General features: G+C 60.0%; 1 protein-coding gene across 4 annotated transcripts; it reads right to left on the bottom strand.

Moving 5' to 3' along the window:
- Positions 1-344: 344 nt before the first annotated feature.
- Positions 345-21,523, bottom strand: SPDEF (SAM pointed domain containing ETS transcription factor; the record flags this gene model as incomplete). Of its 4 annotated transcripts, none has more annotated exons than XM_082330132.1 (10): positions 345-848; positions 933-1,073; positions 1,503-1,550; positions 1,642-1,839; positions 2,848-3,321; positions 13,393-13,529; positions 14,676-15,084; positions 15,349-15,587; positions 15,812-16,091; positions 21,179-21,523. In XM_082330132.1, the coding sequence occupies 5 exons, from the start codon at positions 3,293-3,295 to the stop codon at positions 670-672; spliced, it is 1,014 nt and encodes a 337-aa protein (XP_082186258.1). In that variant the 3' UTR covers positions 345-669. The 4 variants fall into 4 exon arrangements, with proteins under 4 accessions (XP_082186258.1, XP_082186259.1, XP_082186260.1 ...); XM_082330133.1 differs by having other exon boundaries at positions 14,676-14,777; XM_082330134.1 differs by having other exon boundaries at positions 15,349-15,522.
- Positions 21,524-22,863: the final 1,340 nt, after the last annotated feature.

The raw sequence follows: 22,863 nt of genomic DNA, 5'->3' as shown, positions 1-22,863 counted from the left end.
GGCCGGTGATGGCATGGGGACGGGATCTGGCTGGAGGGGAGTGTGGCCCTGATGGTGTTGTGTGCCCCCCAAAGCAGCCCTGGGGCATGATGCCATGGGGATATTGAGGTCTCCTGCTGGGTCATGCCCTTGGTCCCTCCGTCCTGGCAATGCCCAGAGGCTGTAGGGTGAGAAGACAATGTGCCAGGGGGCAAGAGACCTGGGGGCAGGACTCCTGCGTCCCCCAGCTCCTCCCCTGGGTGACCTCAGCCACTCTCCCACCTTCAATCCCTGCCAAAGGGCACCGAGGTTGGGGGGAGCCCTGCGACAGCCACAGATTCATCTGCCTTTATCTCACCCCAATCAATGCCACGTCTCCCCTGCCGGCCCCAAATTCCATGCCCACCCTCCCCTGGGAGCGCTCGCGGGAGACAAGGGCTCTGCACGGTCCTTGCCCTGCACCCAGGCACGTTGGTGTTGTCCCTTAGCTGGGGGCTCATCCCTCCCCTCCAAGGCTGGGGGTCAGAGGGGTCCCATGGTCCATCGCTGGTGGCTCTGGGGGGGTTGAGCCTCTCAGCACCCCAGCCACGGTCCTTAGCACTGGAAGATGATTTCTGTGGCTGGGAGGCAGATGGAGGCAGCAAAGGTCCCCTGTCCTGCCCAAGGCTCAGCCTGTCCCACTGCCGCCGCTCAGACCGGGTGGACAAACTGGTAGACGAGGCGCTGGGAGATGTCAGGTTTCCGGATGATGCCTTTCTTGTAATACTGCCGGATGGAGCGGCTCAGCTTGTCGTAGTTCATGGCCGGGCGGTTCTTCCGGATGCCCCACAGACGGGCCACTTGTGCCGAGTCCTCGATCTTGAAGATGCCTGGGAGGGGAGCGGGGCATGGGGGGTTACAGCCTCGCCTGCTCCCCCAGCACCCTCCCCGGGGCCCCCGGAGCACCCACCCACCTTTCTCCTTGTTGAGCCAGCGGATGAAGCGGCCGTAGTTGTGGGGTTTCAGCAGCAGCTCTTTGAGGAACTGCCAGAGGTGGATGGGTTGGCCGGCGCAGGATGAGTCCACCTCGCTGTCTGCCCAGCTGGCATCACCTCCTGCCGCGGGAAGGTATGGGTAAGATGGGGGCGGGGAGAGACCTCTCTGCTTTGCACTGCCTCAGGGACCCGCATGAGTCCTTGTCCAGGAAAACCCGCCTCGACGCCTGTGGGTCTCTAGAGACTCAGTCCAGGCACTAGGTCTGGAAGCATCGCTTTCTCCTCCCCATCTTGGAGCAGGGAAAACAGCTCGATCCTGCCCTTGCGCAGCCCCGGCGAGGGTCTCGCGGCCATTTCCCCTTTGCTGCACCTTCCAGGCAGCCCAGGGGCTGCTCTGGGGCAGAGGGAGCGCAACCACACGGGTGCTGCTGCAGCAGCTGCTCCAATGCACCAGATAATTGCAATTAAGCAGGGAGCAACCTCTCAAATACCCTAGACCTGTCTGAAGCAGAAGTGAGGCCAGCAGAGCTGAGCCTGCGCAGAACTCACCACAGTATCTCACGTCTCCCGGGGTGGCTTTTTCCTTCATCCAGGCAGCTGGAAGGGAGGAGCGGGTGGTCAGAGGGGCATCTCCTGCTGCACAGCATTGCCCACCCTCCCCAGCTCCCTCCCGGCCCCCGGCACCTACCAGACTTCCAGATGTCGAGGTGGGCATGCAGGATGTCACCGCAGGCGGGCGAACGCTGGCAGAACTGCTCCTCGGACATGGCACACAGGTCCTTTCCTGACAGCTCCTGGAAGGACTTCCCGATCTGCGGCAGCCGGTACTGGTGCTCCGTCCACAGGATCCACTTCTGCACGTTGCCGGGGCTCCAGTCCACGGGGTCTGGAGGCAGAGGGTGAGCGTGGCCAGCAACAGCCCCGGCAAAGCCCGGGAAAACTCAGCTCATCCCACAGTGGCTCCGGGAACCCGGCCCCTCCTGCCCCACTGCAGCATCACCTACAGGGTGGGAGCACCGCGCTCCCAGCCTGCCCTGGTCCCCTGGGATGAGACTGTCCCCTTGCCACCTCCTTCACTTTGGGAAGCCTCATCCAGCCTTTTGGAGCCCCACTTGCTTCCTGCACCATCCCGGGTGACACCAAATGTTTCAAGGGTGTGGGTGGCAGAGCCTGCATAGACCTAAGCACATCCCAAGACTGCTTGTGTCACGGCAGCGATGCCTCGAGGAGAATACCCCGGCGATGCCCCATGGCAGCCAGGGGAAATCCGTCCTGGGCTGTCCTGCTCCCCTTGCACCCAAGTCCACACCCAGTTCAGGTAACATCAGCTGGCTCCAGGCTCTCCCCAGCCCCCCCCCACTCATCCGCCTGTTCCTAATGTCCCAGGGAAAATGGGATAGAGAAAAAGATAATAAAAGGCGCGCTGTTTGCTCCTTGCTACTGCACATCCTCCCCAAGGTGTGTGCAAGGCTGAAAGGCACCTCAATAATGATGCCCTGGGAGGGGAAGGGACCCCCAGCTCCGGGGAAGGGACGGGCTCAGCATCGAGTTGCTGTGTCCCTGCACCACTGGCTGGGTCACACTGGCACCCCACACCCAGCACAGGGCTCTGTATAAAGCTCTGCTAACCCTTGCCTCAGCTTAACTCCAAGCCAGCGAGGCCAGAGGGATATTTTGCTGGCATCCCTGGGCGTTAGCAAACAGCCCTGTCCTGGAGCGATGCCTGGGGGAGCCAGGCAGCAGCCGCGCTCCCCCAAACCCCAGCACCTGGTTGCAAACCCCCTAGCTGCAGCATGGCTTTAGTTCCCACACGGGCACATCCCTCCCTCGCTGCACCCTGCGGCGGGGCCGACCCTGCCCGCAGTGCCCTAGGGAGGGCTGTGGGGGCACCCACCTGCTGTGATGTTGAGGAGCTTGCAGGCCGTCTCGATGTCCTTCAGCACTTCTCCCACCACCATGCTCTGCACCTGCTCCAGCGAGTGCTCCTCCAGGTGCAGGCTGGCCTGCAGGTCCCCCTCGGTCCCCAGCCCCAAGCCCTGGCTGTCGATGATGGGACATTGCTCCGGCTCCTTCCGCGCCTCCCCTCGCCCTCCCTGGGCGTCACTTTGGGACGGTTCCCCCATGCCCTTGGCGGTCCAGGCGATGTCCTCCGAGTAAAGCATGTCGAAGTAGTGCAGGCAGAAAGCAGGCAGGGGCTGCTCAGGGGTGGCGGGGGGGCTGGGGCTATCCGGGCAGCCCCAGCTCCGGGTGTCGGGGTCCTGCGGCGGGGGCAGCAAGGCAACGTCTGGCCGGGCGAGGCGGCTGGGGGGCAGAGCGGTCAGCCCGGGGCTGGCACTGCCCATTCCTCCGCTCAGCGCCGGCTCCAAACCTGCCGGGAAAGGAGGAGAGGAGGAGAGGAGAGGCTCACCCTGACACCGACTCCTGCCTTCCCGCCCAGCGGCCAGGCACAAAGGGAGGAACTAAGCCTGTTAGAGGGGAAAAAACCTCCAAAGAGACCCACAGCATCCTGTGAGCCCCTGGATGAACGCAGGCTTGGGGTCAGCCATAGGGCTGGGGGGCTGTCCTGGTTTCAGGAGGACCAGCTGCAGCAGCCAGCAGGGAGAAGGAGCCCAGGGAGCGAGCGGGTCCCGACCACCACGGGCTTGTAGGGTCTTCCCCTGAATTGCACACCGGGTTGGCAGCAGTTCAGTCCAGGCTGGGGCTGAACACCCTTGCAGGAGGCAGCGGGGCGTGCTGGAGCAGCTCCAAGGCACCTATGCAGGGCGGCCCGCGGGCATCAAGGGCTGCAGGATGCCTAAACCACACAAGCACGTTTCTGTGCTGGAAAACATCACCTGCTGCTTTCACCCGAGGATGCCCCAGCAGCGATGGCACCCAAATCTGGATCTCCTGGGCCAGGGACTGAGCCCAACACCACAGCACCCAGCTCTTGGCTGCTGCTGCCAACCCCTGGATGAGAGCTTTCCTTTTACTCTCTTGCAAGAAAAACTACCCAAAATCAGCCTGTCCCCATCTGTCTCTGGTACACGGGGAGTCCTGGAGGCCACCGAGATGAGGATGAGCCTGCTGAATTTCCATGGCAACACCAGGGAACAGCTCCATCTGTGGAGAAACCTCCCCAAGAGCCATCCTGAGGCTTTGGGAAGAGAAAGCCCCTGGTGACGCGCACAGCCAGGGCATCGCCGAGCTCCTTGCCTGCCTCCGGCATTTCTTTTTACAAGAAGTAAAAAAACCCACCCCAAATAGGTTATTCAAAAGCAGAAAGAGAAGCAACTTTTGCAGCAGAGCCTGCAATAAAAAAGGAGCGTGCAGAGCCCAAACCAACCCCAAAGCCACCCAAAAGAAACAAGGCAGCCCCCAAAGGGGAACGGGACACAGTGGCAAGGGAAAGGGGGTTCCTGTGTGCTCTAAATCCCAGCTGGGGGGGGGCAAAAAGGATTTAAAAGACTAAAGGGGAAAATATGCCATCGGGTTCCTCCGGGCAGAGCTGGTCCCTCAAGAGCAGGGAGCCAAGCTGCCAGCTGCTTGGCGTAGGAGGGATGCCATCAACCGAGCACCCAGGACGGCACGCTACCGTCCCTGCAGCTCTGCCGTGCCAAACGCTGCTCGGCTCCACACTGCTGGGCCCAGCTCTGCTCCCGAGGCGTTAATTAAACATCATTAATAGCCACACACCACGGTCCCATTAACTGCAGACTACCGGTACTGGTGGGGATGAGTCTAACGCACTCACTGGGGATTTTGATGCCCCCAGAGGTATAGGTTTTGAGGCTCTGCATCACCTGCACCACGAGGAAGCTCTGCCTGTCATTTCACCCTTGGCAAAGCCTAAAAAAGCATGGAAAAACGCATGGAGGAACCTTGGCCACCCAAACAGCACCCGCTCCAGCCTGACCCTGCGGGGACCTGGGGAGGGGGCGCAGGTTCGGATGCTGGAGCCCATGTCCCCGAGGGATTTCAGTAGCTCTGCAGTGAGCAGGAGGAGGGAGAAGCACCACTGAGCTGCCCCCACCACTGAAACAGTTTCCCTGAGAGATGGCGCCGGCTTCCAAACCTCTCCTTGATTTGCTCTGGATTAAAAGAAGAGCTTTAGCAGATCAGCTTTAAATCCAGCCTCACGCTGCTCCCGGCACAAAAGGGAAGTGGTAACAGCTTGCATGGCTCCAGCCTGCTGCACAGCATCAGTTGCGGGGGCTTTTTGGGGAGGGGATGGGGGTCTCATCTCCAAGGCCTCTGGGATGCTCTGGGGTCGTGGTGCATGCTCTGCCCATCCTGCCTCTGCCAGGCTTCGCTCCCGCAGCTGCCAGCCAGACACATGGAGGAGCAGGGCTGCAGAACCGTCCCTGGGCACGTGGTGGGATGGATGGCCCCATCCTCATCCCCATCCCATCCCCCTCCTCCTGGTCAGGACCAGAAGGACTTGATCCCTTGGGCAAGTGGCCCCAAAAACCTGAGCAATCACCCGCCAAACCGTGCTGTACTCTCAGGGCGGGGGCCTTTGTTTGACTTTCTCCCGCTCTGGCACGCAGGCAGCTGGGCTGGGTGGGGACCTGTTTGCTCTAAGAAGCTGCTTTGGGCAGCAGTTTCCCTCTCCTCTCCCTTTTTCACTTTTCCCTGGAAAAGGAGAGCGGAGAAGCAGCCCAGGGTGCACCAAGGTCACGGGGAGCACTGACCTGCATGACACCCCAAAAACCTTCACATTCCCTGCCCCCAGCTAACCGGGGCTGCGCTGGTAATTGCATCAGCCCTGGCAAACACTCCTCGGCTTGTGCACGCTGCCGGTGGCGAGTGTGGCCCCGGTCCCATGGGCTTCTCACCGGAGCTCTCCTGCAGCAAAGCCACACCAATGCAGCATCGTGCTCATCCCGCCACTCCAGGCAAGACGGGAAGAAATCAGGGAATTAGCTCTTACAGCACTTTAAACAGCAGCCACCAAGATATAAAAGCCTGCCAGGCCCCAGAGGTTTTGCCTCCGTCGGCACACAGGGGCCAAGGTGTGGTGCCGGGGGCTCAGCAACCCATGGGGAAGCTCCGAATGAGAGCGGTGCCATCCCTGGGGTGCCAGGCAGAGTGGGGTGCTGCCTGCGGGACACCCGCCCCTGCCCCAGCACCCTCGCCCAGCCCTCACCATGCATCGGTGCTGCCTGCAACCCCGTCATGGGCAGGCAAGGCTCTGGCGCAGAGCGGCGGTGGAGCAGACCCCAAACCGGGATGCAGCCATCAAGTCCCCGGAGTGTTTCTCCATGCCCACAACAAAGCTCCACCACTGGGACGCAGCCGGGAGGTACCTGCCATCCCCGAGCCCCAAAATGATGAGTGACCCTACATCGCTCCCCGGTGCTGCCCAAGGGTATGGAGAGGACACCCCGACCAGCTGGGACGGGGGCGAGGTGCCCCTGCTCCCCTCTCTCGCCTGCACCATGGGGATGCTGCGGCAAAAGGCTGAGCTGCCGGTGCGAGGGCTCGTTCCCCGCGGCACCACGGAGCAGGGTGAGGAGGCACCGTGACAGCCCGGCCCCAAACAGCTTCAACAGCAGCTGAGAAAACAAACCTAGACATTCCCTTCAAGCAGAAAGACCAGGGCGGCAGGGCCAGCAGCAAGCCTAGGGTTTTGGGTGCTGCTGGGTCATGGCTCAGCTCCACAGGGTTGCAGGGACTCAGCCCCATCCAGAGCCCAGGGAAGCAGTGGATGCCACAGCCGAGGGGGATGAGGATGAGGACAAGGACCTTCTGTATCAACCCCGAGCTCTCCTGACAAACACAACCCACCATCATTCAGGTTAGAGACACTGGCACCAGTGGCGGGGGAGAGCTGGGATCAGCCCTTGGCAGCAAGAAAAAAAAAAAAAAAAAAAAAAGAAATCCACCCAACCACCACCCTCAGACAATGGGTCCGTTAATTAAAATTAAATCTGTGGTTAAACAGGTTGTGCTGGAGGAGCACAGCTTGGGAAACCCTGTGAGACCGGCAGAGGTTGGCCCGCTGCGGGAGGAGGTCCTGCCCGCGGCACCTGGGATGTCTCCCAAATCCCTGGGCACTTCGGAAAGCCCTTCCTGGGCAGCCAGGCTCGGGAGCGGCCAGGGCGGTGGGCTCGGCTCCGGGGTCACCTCCAGCCCCCAGGCAGCGGGATGGGGATGGGGATATGTTGTGCCATGTGGGGAAGGAACCCGGAACATGCAGGATACAGAGCTGTCCCAGACTGCCCAGAACAGCCCCCCGGGCAGTGGGATTTATCTTTAACGGATCCTTTCAGCTTCGCCTGCCCCACATGCCTCAGCACAGCAAGTTGGGACCCTGGGGTGGGAGAGGACGGGGACCCACAGACCAGCAATCCTCTCTGTGCCCAAAAGCCCAGCTGGGGCTGTGATCTGGGTTGTTTTTCCCTGTTTTCTGCTCTGACTCATCACCTCTTGCCCCAGCCACCTCCTTGGGCTCAGCTCCCCCCATTCAGCTCCCCTGGTCCCCACAGAGGCACCAGCCCACGCCACGATGCACACCCCAAGGAAAACTGCGCTGGGGCACGGAGGGGCGATGGAGCCTCTTGGCTCTGCCAGACGGCTGCCAGCCAGGAGGAGGCACGAGCTGTTTTATGGGGCCCAGATTAAGCAGGAAAAGGGACCTAGGGTCCCTGCACGAGCCGGGGCTCCAGCAGACACCTGGGTACTCAGTGGCTGCTGACAATTTGGGGTCCTGCCAGCGCGTCCCACCCACCCTGCCAGCCTCGCCATGCAGGCTGTGCCACGTCCCTCCCGGCTGCCAAACCCTGCCCGCCTCTGCCACACACCCCTTTTATCTTTGGGCGGAGGGAGGAGGGATTGGCCAAAATCACCCCGCAGCCGGGGCAGGGGCTTGGGACGGCGCTCGGGGGGCTGAGGATGTGACAGCCCTAGGGTCTCGCTCTGGTACCTGGCTTAGTGATGGGGTTGGGGCCAGGGCAAGCCCAGGACTCATGTTGGATGTATGCACAAGAGGGATGCAGCCCATCCTGGGGGTCCTGGACCCCCAGCTCCTCTCCAGCCTTCTCCAACACCACCAAGGCCCCCCCGGCTCCTCCTGCTGTTACCTGCATGGGTGCTGGCATGGGGACCAGACGTCCCCACGGGTCCCCACGCCCCGGGTCAGGCTGCCCTCTCCATCGGCGCAGGGAGGCAAACAGCAGCGGGGGGGGAACAGGCACAACCCGCTGGTGGCCTGAGCAAAGCCGCGGTGCTCGGTGTCCCCCAGGTGAGCAGCAGAGCTTGGTGTTCCCCATGCAGGGCCAGGGAGCCCCTATTTATAGCAGCACCTTCCTCCCCCGCGAGCTCCCTGCCCATGAGAAAGCCCGTATTGTGGGGGATTTGGCAGCCGAGCGGCGTTTGTGTTTCACTAACCAAGCAGAACCATAAAAATCAAACCTAGAGCCAATGCGCCTTTAGCACAGACAAAAAAAATATACCCAGCAGAAAGGCAGAGCAGTGCTGAGAGGGTGCAGGTCTGGTAAAGGGGCTCAGAGTGCTTTATAGATACCCCTGAACTGACAGCTCTTTGACAGCCACCCAGGACCTGGGATGCTCTATAAAGGGCCCCAGCTGCTTATTGGTCACACAGTGCCCCAAAGCACATCGTCCCCTGCCTCCCGCTAGGCACGGGGGCTTGCGGGACCCTCGGTGTCCCTCTTGGTACCAGGTGGGCTCAGGAAGAGCTGGCCCCAGGAGCCCTGGCTCCCATCCCACCTTCCTTGCCTGAGCAGGAGGGGGCTGCGAAGACACAAAGTTGGCAAATCCCATTTTATTTTGGGTGACACCATCCAGAGAAGTGCCAGGAACCTCGTGCCAGAGGACAACCTGTCCCTGTTTAGCCCTAACGGCACCTGGAGGTGCAAGGAGCCGTAGGATGGGATACTCACATGGGATGGCACGCTTACGTGGGACGGCACCCTGTCCACCCTGAATCAGTGCCAAAAGGGCTGTAGAAGCCCAGGAGGGAGGGAAGATGGGTGCTGGTGGGTGCTGGTGGTACATCGGGCAGCTGGGGAGGGTCACGGCAGCAGCGCGGGGCTTACCTTGAGGGTGCGCAGGCAGCTCAGAAACCGCATGGGTCCCAGCGTAGGGTGGGAAGAGCTGTCCCCGTGGCACTTGGCACGGCAGCCAGGGCAGGCATGGCGCGAAGCGGGGTGCCCCGGCACCGGCAGGGAGGGTGGCCAGCAGCACCCTGCCCAGCTCAACGCTGGCCCCGTGGCGGCAGGGCAGCTGGGCTGAGCTGCATCAGCTCTCAGCAGGCACCAGCAGGACAGGGATGAGGATGGGGCACACCGAGTGGCTCCAAGGGCAGCGGAGGGATGAAGCCAGCCAGCAGCCGTGCCGAGGTATGCAAAGGGGAAGCCGGCAGCAGAGCGTAAGGTGCTCAGCAAATGCCTCCTTTGCCCATTATATCTAATTCCTTCCTTATTTACCTGAACAAACAAGCTGGGTGCTTACCTCAGCTGGAGGTGTTTGAATAGCCCAGGCCGGGGTTAACCCCTGAGGGGTGCCTCCAGGCACCGCAAGGGCCCTGGGAGGGGAGTGGGACAAATCCAGGCACCATCAACCCCTCCCCACCCTCACCTGGGACACCCACCCAAGAGATGGGGATGCCACAGGGGTGAGACCAAAGGGTCCTCTGGCCTCTGCAGCACAGAGACCTGTTGGATACGTGAGAGTCCCTGGCTGGACCATGCAGCATGACATCGCTCCCCCAGCACACACTGGGCTGTTTTGGGGCCAGGAGCATCCCTGACCGATACCCCAGGAGCATCACCTATGCAAGTGCTGTGGCTGCGTGGGGCTTGCGATGGAGACTGTGAGCAAGGATGCTCAGAGGCCGTCGGGGACAAAAGGAGCCCCTCACACCAACCAAACCGCCCCTCATACCAGGGATACGGCACCGTCTCCTCCCTGGGGTCCGCGCTGCTGCTGCCTGCAGGCAGGATGGGGCGCCAGGGGCACGGCAGGAACGTGCAGCGCTCCAGGCCTGGGTTGTCCCCACCGGCATAAGCAGGAAAAAGCTGTTTTGACCAAGACAGACACAGAGATGGTATTTATTGTCTTTTTTTAACACATGAAGAACGCAGGGCAGTTCAGGCAGTTCTCCCGTGCACGTAGCACTGCTGAAACCAAACCCCCCCTGCCCTAAAAACGCACGTCAGACAAAACCCCAGCCGCAAACACCCATGGTGCAACCCAGGTCAGACCCACGTCACCACGTCCTGGCAGCCAAGTGGCCATCACACATCATGGGCTTTGCATCCCCAGCCCATGGAAAATGCTGTGGCGGAGCCAGCATCCCTCAGCCGCCCTGACCCCGGGGCCCTGACCCCCAGTGCATGGCTGCAGCACGGCACAGCCGATAAGCCATCCATCGGAGCTGTTTGCTGGGAGAAAAATAAAACCCCACAGGATGGTGACCCCTGCATTATGGCTTCCCCGGCCCGCCCGGCGCATTGGCAAAGGGCTTCGCCGCGCTATCGCCAGCACCAGGAGTTCCTGCCTCCCTTTTCAAATGCCTCAATGTTATCTTATCGGTGGGGAAAATGTTCCCCCCAGATTAGGGCTCCTGCTGTCTGAGGGGAGCTTTTCTCCCCTCTTTTGGTAAACACAACCGGGTCCGTAAGACGTGGCAGTGAGTTGGGGGAGACAAGGGCCGGGGAGGACATGGGGGGCAAGTGGCTGTGGTGGGGAAGCCCCCAGCCCCCAGCCAGGCTTTGCCATGGTGTTGGTGCATAGGATGGGGATGGGGCACAGTCAGGAGGGGTGTCCCAGCCACCCAGTGCCGCCCCCAGCGCCACCGGCTCACAGCAGCCACGGCACAGCCCCCCGCACCGCTCAGAGCATCTCCTCTCTGCTTCAGGCAAGGCACCATGTGCACAACCCAGCACTGCTCTCCTGCAGCCGCAGGTCTGATCCTGCATCCCTTGAAGCCTGCTGCAAAGCTCCAGCCAGCTGCAGCAGATGGGGCTGCCAGGGTTTGGCTCCCTCTGCCTCGCTCTTGCCTGTTTTTGACCTGCGATGCCGGGTCCCGGCCAGAGCCACCGTAGGAAGCCAGGAGCAGCGGGCACCGCACCGGGGCTCTGCCCGGCTCAGGAGCTGGTGCACAGCACCCAAACCTGCTCCCGTGTCCCACCCCAGCATCCCCATGAGGGAACCAGGGGCAGGAGCATCCCAGCACAGCCCCGGAGCTGAGATGATAGCCCTCCATGCACGGATACCTTATCATAGCACAGAAATGCAGGTGTCTTAACTGTGGAAACTTAAGATATGGAGTAAAACCATGTGTAACTCTACACCCATGCACATGCGAGCTGCTCTGGGAATCGCTGTGGCCATCCTGCACCTTCCTGCAGCGGCTACGTACTGCTGCCCCGTGGCCAGGCTGCCAGCTTGGGGAAAGTTTGTCAAGCAGGTTACAGTTTGCACAGGTTGTGCGAGCTGGATTTGTACCTCCTCGCTGTGACATCACCGGCAGGTCTACCTCATTTATTAGGTTTAATAACTACTTGTTACCAGAGCAAACATCGAAACAGTGCACCTGAAGGAGCCAGGAGCAAAGCAGAGGAGAGAACAATTGGGGACACTGGGTGAGGGCAGGATGGCACCAGGCAGAGGGGATGTGCTGGCAGTGCCCGGTGCCTGGTCCCTGCTTCAGAGCATCCTGGACCCGGCTTATCCCAGCCTGTCTGGGGACCCGTCGCCCGACTCACATCTGGGTCTGAAAAAGCTTTCCCTGCTCCTCTTATCAGTAGCACAGGAGATTTTGATAAGCAAAAGAGATTAAAGGGAAAAACATTTGCTTTGCTCTGCTCAGGGAGAGCTGGCCAGCTGGGCAGCACGACACGGAGCTGCGAAAACAGGCAAAAGGCCCCAAAATGAGATCTCTGCTTTCCTCCCCAAAGCAGGTTTGTTGCGGCATCACCGGCCATGCCGTGCTCTCGCCGCTGCCTTTCGCAATCGGTGGTTCGGCACAGCTCTGCTTGCATATGCAAACCAGGAAAAGAAGAGGTTGCAACACCCGAGGAACAACAAAAGAAGGGAAATAAAGTCTGGCTTTTCTGCCCCGTGTGCGCAGTTTTCAATGCTTTTTCCTTGTCCTCCCTGTCAACCCATCAGCTCTGATTCCAGTGCCTTTTGCCACAGCTGAAACTTCAACGCTTGGGAACGCGGCCGGAGGGGAGGGCTGGAGAAACGACTCATGAATCAGCCTGGAAGAATCTCTCTGCCCACCTGCCTGCAGCTAATCTCTGGCTCCATCACAAGAATAATAGATAAGCAGCCATGTAATATATAATAAAACGATTGAAGGCGCTTGATGTCACTGCAAAAACCACAGAGGCCATTGATCCTGATGCGTCTCGGAGCTGAGCGGTGTTTCCTGGTCTCCTGCAGCAGCGGGGTTTCCTCTGCTTCGGCTCCTGCACAGCATTTGGAGACAGCAGTGGTCCCTGTGCAAAGCAAACCCACAAGCTTAAGTCCCTCCGAGAGGCCTCATCCTGCATCCCGTGCCTCTGGGCTGTACAAAGGTGATGCTCAGAGAGGAGATGAATTCCCACTCCCAGGCTGCAGGATGGGCGCTCTCAGGCTTTTCTGCAACCTGAGGAGACTGGAAACGGTTGAAATGCCTTTAACACCCGCCCCGGCTCAGTCCTGCTCCGCAGGGGCAAACCCATGGGAGCCACGTCCGCAGGACTCAGCACCTCAGCCCATGCCAGCCCCAGATCCGGCGGGTATTTTTGTCCCAAGACGCACGCCACGGCTCCAGGCCGGCAGCGTGAGGAGGAGGGATGCTCCCAGGCTGCCGCCGAACCGAGCATCCTTTGGGCTTCCACCAGTACCCGCAGGGGCTCCGGGCGCAGGGGGATGCTCCCAATGCTGGGCTGAGACCAAGGCAAAAAACATCTTTGCAAATTAACCAGTAACCACTGGGAAAGCACCAGGATACAGGGAATCCCTGCTGAGGGTGAGGGACAGCCCGGGATCCCGGGGCTGAAGCCACTGCAGGAGGAAGGTCCCAGCGGGAAGCGGTGGCTGCTCACTCCCCTCCTGCCGTCCGTAATCTTAATTGCTCTTCACTGGCTGTTTGCTAACAGCAATTCATTTCCTCCCGGCCTGCACCGAGAGGGTTTATCGCCCTCACTCGTGTTATTTCAAGCTAACGCGTGTATGGAAGGTCAGAGCCTGGAGTGCTCCCTGCGATCCTAGAAAGAGTCTCGATGGCAAGAGCAGAGCAGGGAGGAGCAGGCAGAGGGTCAGGGAGCCAGCGTCTCCCATCTCGCCTACTGCCCGCAAGCTCCTCTTTCCCCAAAAAGGGCAGCGGGCTTGGCAGAAGGTGGGAATACCGGCCACATTTTCCATCCCAGGTCCCATCTGCTTTGTAGTCCCAACTCAGTGCCCACCCTTGGAGAGGTCCCCTTGTTTCTGCACAGCTCACCGGTCAAACTGCGTGTCCCGCTCTCCAGGCAGATGCTCCAGGCAGGCTGGTTTTTACAGACAAGCTTTGGAGATGCTCTGGTGAGCGGTGCCAGTGCAGAGCAGCATCCGCCAGTCACGGTCCCACAGTCAGCGTGCCTGCAATGTCCCCATGCCACCAAATGGAAGCAAAGAGCAGGAAGCACAACGTTGGCATCCAGCTGAGCTGCTGCTTGCGCTCCCCTGGGGTCCCCCCAAAACCCCCCTGCAAGGGGTACGAACGGCCACCACCGCGGGGAAAGGGAGTGAGGTGCCAGCTCAGGCACCTGCCGGGACTGGGTGCTCCTGGTGCCCCGCTGCAAAGCAGGGCTGAGCACACCCTCCCCAGCCGGGGATCGGCCAAGGTTTCCGCTACCCGTGAAGGGGATCTGGGAGGGGAAAAGGGCTTTCCAGCAGAGCTGCAACCCAAAAGTTAACCAAAGGGCCAGAGAGTGCAAGAGAAATAATGCACAGGAGTGCACGGAGAAGCCAGCATCCTTTTTATTTGCATGTCCAGAGCAGGGCAGCGAGGCTGGGGCAGGGGCTGGAGCACAAGGCTGGGGAGGAGTGGCTGGGGGAGCTGGGGGGGCTCAGCCTGGAGAAGAGGAGGCTGAGGGGAGCCCTCATCGCCCTCTGCGACTGCCTGAAAGGAGGCTGGAGCCGGGGGGGTCGGTCTCTTCTCCCCAGTAACAAGCAATGGGACAAGAGGGAACGGCCTCAAGCTGCACCAGGGGAGGTTTAGGCTGGATATTAGGAAAAATTTCTTCCCCGAAAGGGCTGTCAGGCCCTGGCCCAGGCTGCCCAGGGCGGGGGTTGAGTCCCCATCCCTGGAGGGATTTAAAAGCTGGGGAGATGTGGTGCTTAGGGACATGGGTTAGGGGTGGGCTTGGCAGTGCTGGGTTAACGGTTGGACTTGATGATCTTAAAGGTCTTTTCCAACCTAAATAAATCTATGATTCTATTCTATGATTCTATTCTGCAATGACCCTGTGCAGATCTTCCAAGGAGCATCTTCAGAGCTCTCGAACCACTAAGGTTGCTCCAGAGCAGAGACCAACTGAATCCCCTTAAATTCCTCCTCACCCCTGTCAAATATACCCGTTTCCTGAGCAGCCCCGTGGCCAAGTGGGGCCGCTCCTCTTTATTACCTCCCCGAGCCGCCTTTGCTGGGCTTCCCCATCTCCCAGATGCTGCCATAAACCCTATTTACAGGGGAGGCGTGTGTGCTCGAGGCAAACAGCTGTGATTATTGCTGCTAGCACCCACCCTGATAAAAGAGCCGGGGCTCCTGGCTGCGGCCGCTGCTCCAGCACTCAGTCCTTGCTGCACGAGGCGGCTCCTGGCATTCTTGTGCTGCGGCGGGGAGACCTGAGCAAGAAAAAAAAAAAAAGGAGCCAGCAGCAGGAGAGTTAATGGCACCACGACCCGAATGGTGTCACCTGCATTTCGGGGCAGCCCTTGAGGGTGCAAATGGGGGGTGTTAGAGGACCCAGCTCCATCCAGGGGCACAGGGGTGGGTGTCTGCTCTGCACTGGTGGTATGGGAGGTCCCAGAGCCATCCCTTGGCTGAGCATGGAGGTGCTGGTGCTCGCCTCGCCCTGTGCAAAGGCTCCTTCACACCCTGCGGCAGCAGGAGGTGCTGAGGTTTGGCCCTGCTTCTTCAGTCCAGCCGTGCCTGGGAGGGTGGTTGGGGAAGGACAAACCGGTGGGGGATGAAGACACCAGGGTGATGCCAGCACGACCCTGGCCTCCCACCCTGAGCCCAGCCCCTGGACCACCAGCTCCCCACCCAAACACACCACCCTGCCTCCCCTGCCTACCCCCAGCACCCTTCCCACCCCGCTGCCTTCCCCCTGCCCGCATCACCGGTTCCCCGCTCCCCCCGGGCACCCCATGGGGATGGTTCTCCCACCCCAGGCTGAGCGCTGCCAGCACAAACCCCAGGTGACGCAGGTGGGGAGGTCGCAGGGTGCCCAGCTGGGCTGGGAGCAGCGGGATCCACCGGCGTGTTTGCTGTTCCCTACTCAAAGTCCTGCTCTTTTCTTCCTCCGGTCGCTTTAAACTCCTGCTTTTGTCTCTCGGGATTAAAAGCCTGGAAATGGCTGCAGGTCGCCTGCGGTGCCAGGAAGAGAGGGATCAGGGTGGCATGGGTGCGCCCAGCTCGGTGGCAGGGTGAACCTTGGCAGAGGGAGGATGAGGAAAGGTCACGGCCCCCCCTGCACCATCACTGGCAATTTGGGGTGCAGAAAGGGGGAAACCCATATGCAGGCATGGCTCCTGGTCTGGGCTCTCCATGCACCCACCCTGCAGCTCCTGCATTAGCATGCAACCCCAAATCCCATCCAGGATGAAAGAAACCCCCCAAAATAACCCACACAAGCACCGTACCCCCATTTCCTCACCATCGCCCCATCATCCCACTGGCACGGCTGGGCAATGGGGCGGCAGAGTCCGCACCCCCTCCCTGTGCCGCGGGTTTGGGGCCGTTTGGTGGTGGCGGTTCCCAGGCACACACAGGCATCCAGGTGAGACGGGCATGGCCCCGTGCCAGCAGACGGGATGTTGTCTTTTCACACAGCACCGGTGCGGGGCCGAGTGGCAGCGAAACCCTCAAGGCTTTGTTTCCCACAGTGGTTGCCACTAAGAAATGCAAATTCATTCTTCTTCTTCTGCTGTTTCTCCCTGCATGCAAAACGATCCTTGGGCATAACGGCCCCACGGAGCAGCAGCCCCGGAGAGCGTGGGAGCCACTGGGGCAGGGAAACACCTCCCGGGTGGGAGCAGGCAGCAGGAGCAGCTCCAATGGCCTCAAAGCCAAGGAGGGCCAGGACAGCACGCAATGCCCTGGAGAGCAGGAGAGGCTCTTGGCTGCGGTTTCCCCTTTGGTCCTGTGCTATCCATCCCAGGAGAGCCTGCAGAAGGTTTTGCCCCAGGGGGAAAATCCCTAAAAATAACCCTAAAACCCCCACTCAGCCCCATCTCAGCTCAAAGAGCTGGCGGGGCTGGCTGAAGAGGGAAGGCGGAGGGTCAGCAGGGACCAGGGCCACCCCCTTCTTGTCACTCTTGGGATCAGAAAGCCCCAGCCCCGCTGAGCTGGGTTTGCAGCTCCCCAGGGAGCAGAGAGGGGGACTCCTCCATGCCCCCCACACGCAGAGGGCAGGGACCCCACAAGGGATGAGGCTGCTCCACGTCCCGCAGCATCACATGGAGCTGTGGGTCTGGGGTGAAGGCACTGTGCTCCTTGTCCCCCGGCAGCAACAGGGAAAAACCTGTGGGGCTGGAGGAAGGCTGGGGACGAAGACCACGCTGAGCTGCGGCAGAGCGAGCCGTGACTCAGCAGTGAGTCACCAGGCTCTGAAGGAAACGTGTCCCAGTGAGCATCGCCCAGGTCAGGCACCCTTGTCCTGAGGGCTCAGCAAGGAGACAGGACCTGGGGGCTCGGGTGGTCAAAAAGGGGTGCAGGAGAGGGGCAGGACCCCAAACGAGATCCTGTGCTTGGGGACAGGGAGTCACAGCAACATGTCTTGTCTTCACCCCCTCCCCAGGCGCTGGGCTGGCCGCAAAGCTTGGAGGAATTTGCTTTTCCCCAGCAAACACAAGCTCCTGGGGGCAGTTCATAGCATCCTCGGCCTCATCAGCCTCCCTGACGCCACGAGGAGCCTCGGTTCCCGGAGCCCGGCTTGGGGAGAACGCAACTGTGACTGATACTGGGAGATGGGCAGGGGAGACACAGAGCTTTTGGCAGACCTGGGCCACCGGCACACGCCAAAGCCCCATCAGAGACGGACAGCATTCCTCAGTGGCATCCCTGGTTTCACAGGACAGGATATTAAAGCAGAAAGCGATTAATGCTCTGCAAGGGAGCAGAGAGCCAGAGCCAGGCTCCAGCCCCAGTGTGGGACGTGACCCAAAATGTCTCCACTTTCCCCTTGAAGGGCTGCCCCAGCCCCAAGCCCAGCTCTCCCCATCCCGGCGCTGGCTCGGGGCACTGGCAGAGCGAGGACATCGCTTCTCTCCTCAGTGGATTTTGAGGGCAGCAAAATGTTTGTTCTGTCAACACGTGCCTAATCCCCAACCAAAAGCTGATGAAAAAAGCCATGGCAGGGGAAGGATGGGAATAAGCTGCCCTTTGAAACAAAGCCCTAACAGTGACAGCTGCAGCCCTGAAGCGGGGGACGGCATCTCTGGGGCGTGCCGCGCTGGTGCAGCTGGGGAGACGAGGGGAATGGGTTCCCCCCACTGGCACCCCGGTCCCTGTGGGCACCCTGCAGCCCCAGCACCCTACAATGGGGCTGGGAAGGGGGAACAGTTCTCCAGCTCCAGCCTGGCTCTGCCACAAATCGATGCACTGTCTTAAACCCAAGCAGGACCCCGAGCACCAGATAGGAGGTGCAAGAAACACATCCTTGCTCCGAGGCGATTGCCTGGTGTCAGCAGCAAGTCAAGACTTTAAGCAAATCAAAGCCAGTGAGTGTAGAAAACGCACCGCAGCGTCCACGCAGCAAACCTCCCCTCCGCACAGCCTGGGACATCCCTGTCCCATGTCCCGCTGACCTGGCTCTCAGCTGCGACACCATGAGCCCATCATGAATGGGCTCACCTGAGGACCGGCATTTTCAGGTGACCCATAAAACCTTTTTCCTGGTGGGATGAAACAAAACTTTGCCATGGCGAGGCTCATTTCCAGGTTGGCTGGGGCTGCAGGCTGAGCAAGCAGCGCTTCCCTCGCTGCCCACCCCAGGGTGGCTCCTCCAGCCCAGCCCGGCCACTGACCCCAGCCAGCACGAGCCACAAGATCCAGCCCCAGCAGGGATCCACTCCCAGCACCTGACGGCATCAGCCCTGCACCCTTCACCCGCAAAAAAAAAAAAAAAAAAAAAAAACCAACAAAAAAAAAAGGTACGTTTAGCAGTTTCCATTTGTTTGCTCTTTAAATAATTGTTTCCTTATCACTGTTTATTTAGATCCCTTTAAAATTCTGAGAAACCTGCTTCTCAGGCACCGTCACCTGCTTCCTCCCACCCTGCTCCCTGCGGGCAAGGCACAGCAGCCAGGCTGCACGGCCGCAGCATGGCTGGTCCCGGGAGGAGGGTTCCCTGCGCAGGGAGGTACGCGTGGAGCATCGAGCCCCCGCTTACCCCCTCCTTTCTGAGATGGACAAACCAGGATGCTCCAAAGCCGTGGTTTTGGAGCTCACCCTCCTCTCCCCATCCCACCATGGACCACGGCAGCAGACATGGATGCTTTGGGGCTGCTGCTAAGTCCTGCCAAGCTCCGGGGGCTCGGGGAGCGGGTGGGGGGATGCTAGCAAGGGGGTCAGGAAAGATGACATTACACAGTCACTGCCCACCACGGGGAGTCTCAGAGCTGCTGCACGAGGCCTTCGCCGGGGACCGGAGGGAGCAAGGACGAGCCCAGTGCCAATCAAACCGCCCTCCTCCGCTCCACTGTTTGCTGCCTGCGGTGCCGTAGGGTGGGTGAAGCAATGGGCGCTCGCCCAGGTAGCCGGAAAGGCAGTGGCAGTAGCTGGCCACGATTGCCCAACACTCCTCTGTGCAAAGTCCAGCCAAGCACCACTCTTGTTATTAACAGCACCAATTAGAGCAGCACCCAGAGCTACTGGGAGCAAAGGCAGGACAGGCTCAAGTGTCCCACAAGCACGGACAGGGGACATCCTGCAGCCTCGCTGGGGACAGAGACCCTCTGTGCTGTCGAACTCGGGAGTGTCGGTCCACAGGCATCTCTCACTGTCACCTACCAGAGAGGTTCAACGTCCCACCAGGCTCGGTGGGGGTGCCAGGGGCTCGTCCCTGGGGTCCCGTCCAACGCCACCCTGGGGTTTTGGGCTTTGCTACCGCAGGTTGACGTCACAGCCCAGCCTGCAGCTGTCAGAATTAATTGAGGAAACCCAGCCATAGTAAACAATGAGGAGGGAAAATGGGGCAGATTAGATAACGAGGAACGTGAGGTTCTTGCTTCATGCTCCCCCTGGATGGCAAAGCCTTGCCTGCTCGCTTGGGCACAGACCCTGCCGAGCCTGGGCTGCTCCTTGCTGGCAGCACAGGGAGCTTGGCCCCAGGAAAGGCTGAAATCCCCCTTCTGCAGGATGGCTTTCCTAAAAAAGGGTCTGGCTTACCTCAGACCCGAGGTTTGGGTGTCCCCTCCTTCCCGCAGAGCCATGCATCGCCCTGGCGCAGGCAGCGGGAGCAGAGCAGGGTCCCCCACTGGTCCTCCACCATCACCACTGGAGGAGACACGGGGGTAGGTGTGAGAGACCACTACAAGGGGGCACGGGGGGGGGCAGGACCTGCTGCTTCATCCTGGTGGAGAGGCAGGGCAGGGTCCTGGCCAGCAGAATTACTGTCCCCACTGCACTGTAACAGGCACAGGGTCCCAACAAAGGGGAAACTCTCACCCTTTCCCGGCTGGCCACATCCCAGCCTCCCCATCAGAGCAAAGTTTGGCTCCAGGTTGTGTAACCCAGACCCCCTTCTGCTCCCCAGCAGCACATCACCCTCCAAACAGACACAACAGGGACCCACTGGCGTTCAGACACCTTCCTCATCCCCGCTGACAGGACATCTCTGCCTTCAGGGCATCTCAGCCCTGCGGAGGTCCTGCCCACGCTATCCCTGCCCAGCACACGCTCCTGCCCGGCCTGGCAGCATCAGCCCAGCCCCACAGTGGTGGGGACAGGCCAGGTGACACAGTGCCACCCCACTGCCTAGTGGGATCAGTGTGGACCACACACCCCATGCACCCAGAAACCTGCAACCGCCTCCCCAGCCCAGCACTGTGCTCAGTGCAGGATGGCAGCTGCTCCAGATGTGCATGGGGACATGGCTCACACCTGGCTGGCCACCGTCACCAGCAGGTCCCAAAGCCTGGAAAAGCCACATCCAGCAGCTCTGGAGGGTTTTGCAGATGAGGAACAACCTCAGCTCCCTCTGCTGGCACCTGCTTCAGGCCAGGTCCTTCCCCAGCAAACCTGGTTATAAAAATAACATCTCCAAGCGCCTTCCCGCAGCTCTCCCTGCACGCAGAGGACAGTGCCACCCACCCAGCCCAACGCCAGGGAGATGCTCTCCAGCCCCTGTCACATGCTGCAACCAAGCACAAGCAGCCTGGTGAGCAGAAGAACACACAGCCCATCTGCCCAGCCTGCTCAGGGTATTTATTCCCATCTTAGAGATGAGGAAACTGCTTGGCAAGGGTCAGCTGGGGCGGCAGCAGAGCTGGGGGCAGCAGGGATGAGCTGCAGCCCTGCCGCATGCCTGTGCGGAGCTGGGGAGCAAAGACAAGACACCCACGAGCTCTCTTTCTGGTATTAAATGAGTCCTGCGGGACAGCGGATGGTCTCACTGACAGAGAGCTGGATGGGGACTCAGGACCTCCTGCCTCAGCCTCTCTCACCTATAAAACACAGCAAGCACTGACCTCGCTGGGAACCGACCTGGGTACGAAGCAGCCCAACCTCCCGGCCAGGTGTCTTGCACCGGCTGTGGGGTAAAGCATCCCTGGCCGTCACCACCCCACCAGCAATGCACATCACTGCCTGCACTTTAGCGGGGCGGAGGGGAAAGCGTGTGGGCACGATGCTCAGCCCCGACCCACCCTGCTCGAGCCACGGCGGACGCGATCCAGAGCAGCAGCTGCGAAGCAGGAGCCTTGTTTTTAAGTCAATAAAGGGAGATTGCTATGGAGACACCGCAGCCGCCAGCGCAAGTAACTCTGCAAGACATCCTATATGGCCTTCCCCACCCACGCACCTGCTCTCCTCTCGGCCATCCAAATTCAGGGTTTGCTTGGAGTTTATGGACACTTTAACAGTGTTTTCAACAGCTGCCTGCAAGAGATCGGTGGCTCTGGAGAGTTTTACAGCGCCTTAGGAGGTGCATCAGCGTCGCTCAGCTCATTCCTGCAGGCACGCAGCTCTCCCAGGACAGTACGCACGCCTTAGCCAGCACTTGGAGTCAGACAAGCAAGCTAGCACAGGGCTGAGCCCCGCCAGCAAGTGGGAAAGCTCTTGAGAAGGTTCTTATCCGTGTTTGTAGAGATCCTTACTGAATTCCCATGAACAGCCAATCTAGCACAGCCCCAGAGATGAAGAGTTGGCACTTGACTGCTGGAAAAAACACACCGCTTGGTGAAGGAAAATAATTACGTCCTATCTCCAGCCCCAGGCTTGTTCAAACACCCTCAGCTTGAATAGCAACACACCTCAGCTGGGAGAAGACCCCAAGCAGCCCACTGGAGCCTCTGGGAAGCTGGTTATACAACTGGTTTTCTGCAGAAGGTGTTCAAACGTACAGCCCTGACCAACAGGAGCCAGGACTGCTGCCTCCGGGAAACTCATGAAGTGTAAAAGCCAAGCAGCGAGCTTTTCCTCTGCCTGGAGGATACCCCGTCCAGGTCAACCCCTCCACCCCGGTCCCAGCATCACCCTTTTCCCAACACTGTCACCATGGCAGAAGATGGAGCCATGATTTCTACGGTGTCACCGACTTGCAGCACAACTGAGTTGCCTCACAGGATGCTGCACTGGTTACTCCATTCATAAACAGGTGAAAAACGTACCTTCTTTTTCACCACTTAAGCTCTTTAAGTTATTGCGAAGGTATCACTTCTGCAGGGAAGACATAATCAAAACAAGGAAACACTACAAGTGAGACAGCTCTTAAGCCAGCCCTGCTCCACGCTGCTCTGCAGAGCTGAGCCCACAGCATTCGGTGGGGCAAACAAGGCTGGTCCTTACCCGCGCGTGCCATCTGCTTCCTCGCTCGGTATCCGCTGCCTGCTTTTACTACTCAGCTGTTTTATGAATGGGGTGCGAAACATTTGAGATTAGATTTCCTTAAATAATTTCTGTTTAACTGGGTATTTTCCAACTAACACACAGGCAGAGCACATGAACAACAGATTACAGGTTATAGGAGGCTTCCAGAGAAAGCCTATGCTAAAAGTTATTCCTGACCCCGCGTACGTACACGCAGTGGTTTCCCACTTGGCCTGTTAATATTTCACTGCGCATCCCCAAAGGATCTGCAGAGAAGCGAGAGCTGAGGGAAGAAGAGGTGAAGTGAGCACAAATCCCTGCCTTAGCCTCTTGCTGTGCACTGCAGGCTGTGTGCCACATGATTTAGTGGACATAGCAGGTAGGAGGTGGGGAGGGAGAAAAAAAAAAAAAAATCACAAAAATCTGCTCTTTTCTTCTCTGCTGCAGTCACAGCTGCGCTCCTGGAAGGCAGGGTGCTTGCTGGAGCCCTCCAGCCCCCGCCTGCAGGTACGAGGACAGGCAGCGATGCCCTGGAGGTTCTGGAGCACAACCCGCGCTTTGCTCTGCAGTTGGCCAGGCAAGCGGGGCACCCTCCAGCCAGAGGCATCGGCAAAGAGGAGCATGGGCACGCAGCGAGGCCAGGGGGACGGTGCCGTTCAGTCCTGGGCACTAGCCAGC

This window comes from Platalea leucorodia, assembly GCF_965183815.1.
Source record: "Platalea leucorodia genome assembly, chromosome: 19".
NCBI lineage: Eukaryota > Metazoa > Chordata > Aves > Pelecaniformes > Threskiornithidae > Platalea > Platalea leucorodia.
The sequence above is the reverse complement of the archived record's forward strand: the minus strand, read 5'-3'. Positions and strand labels throughout refer to the sequence as shown.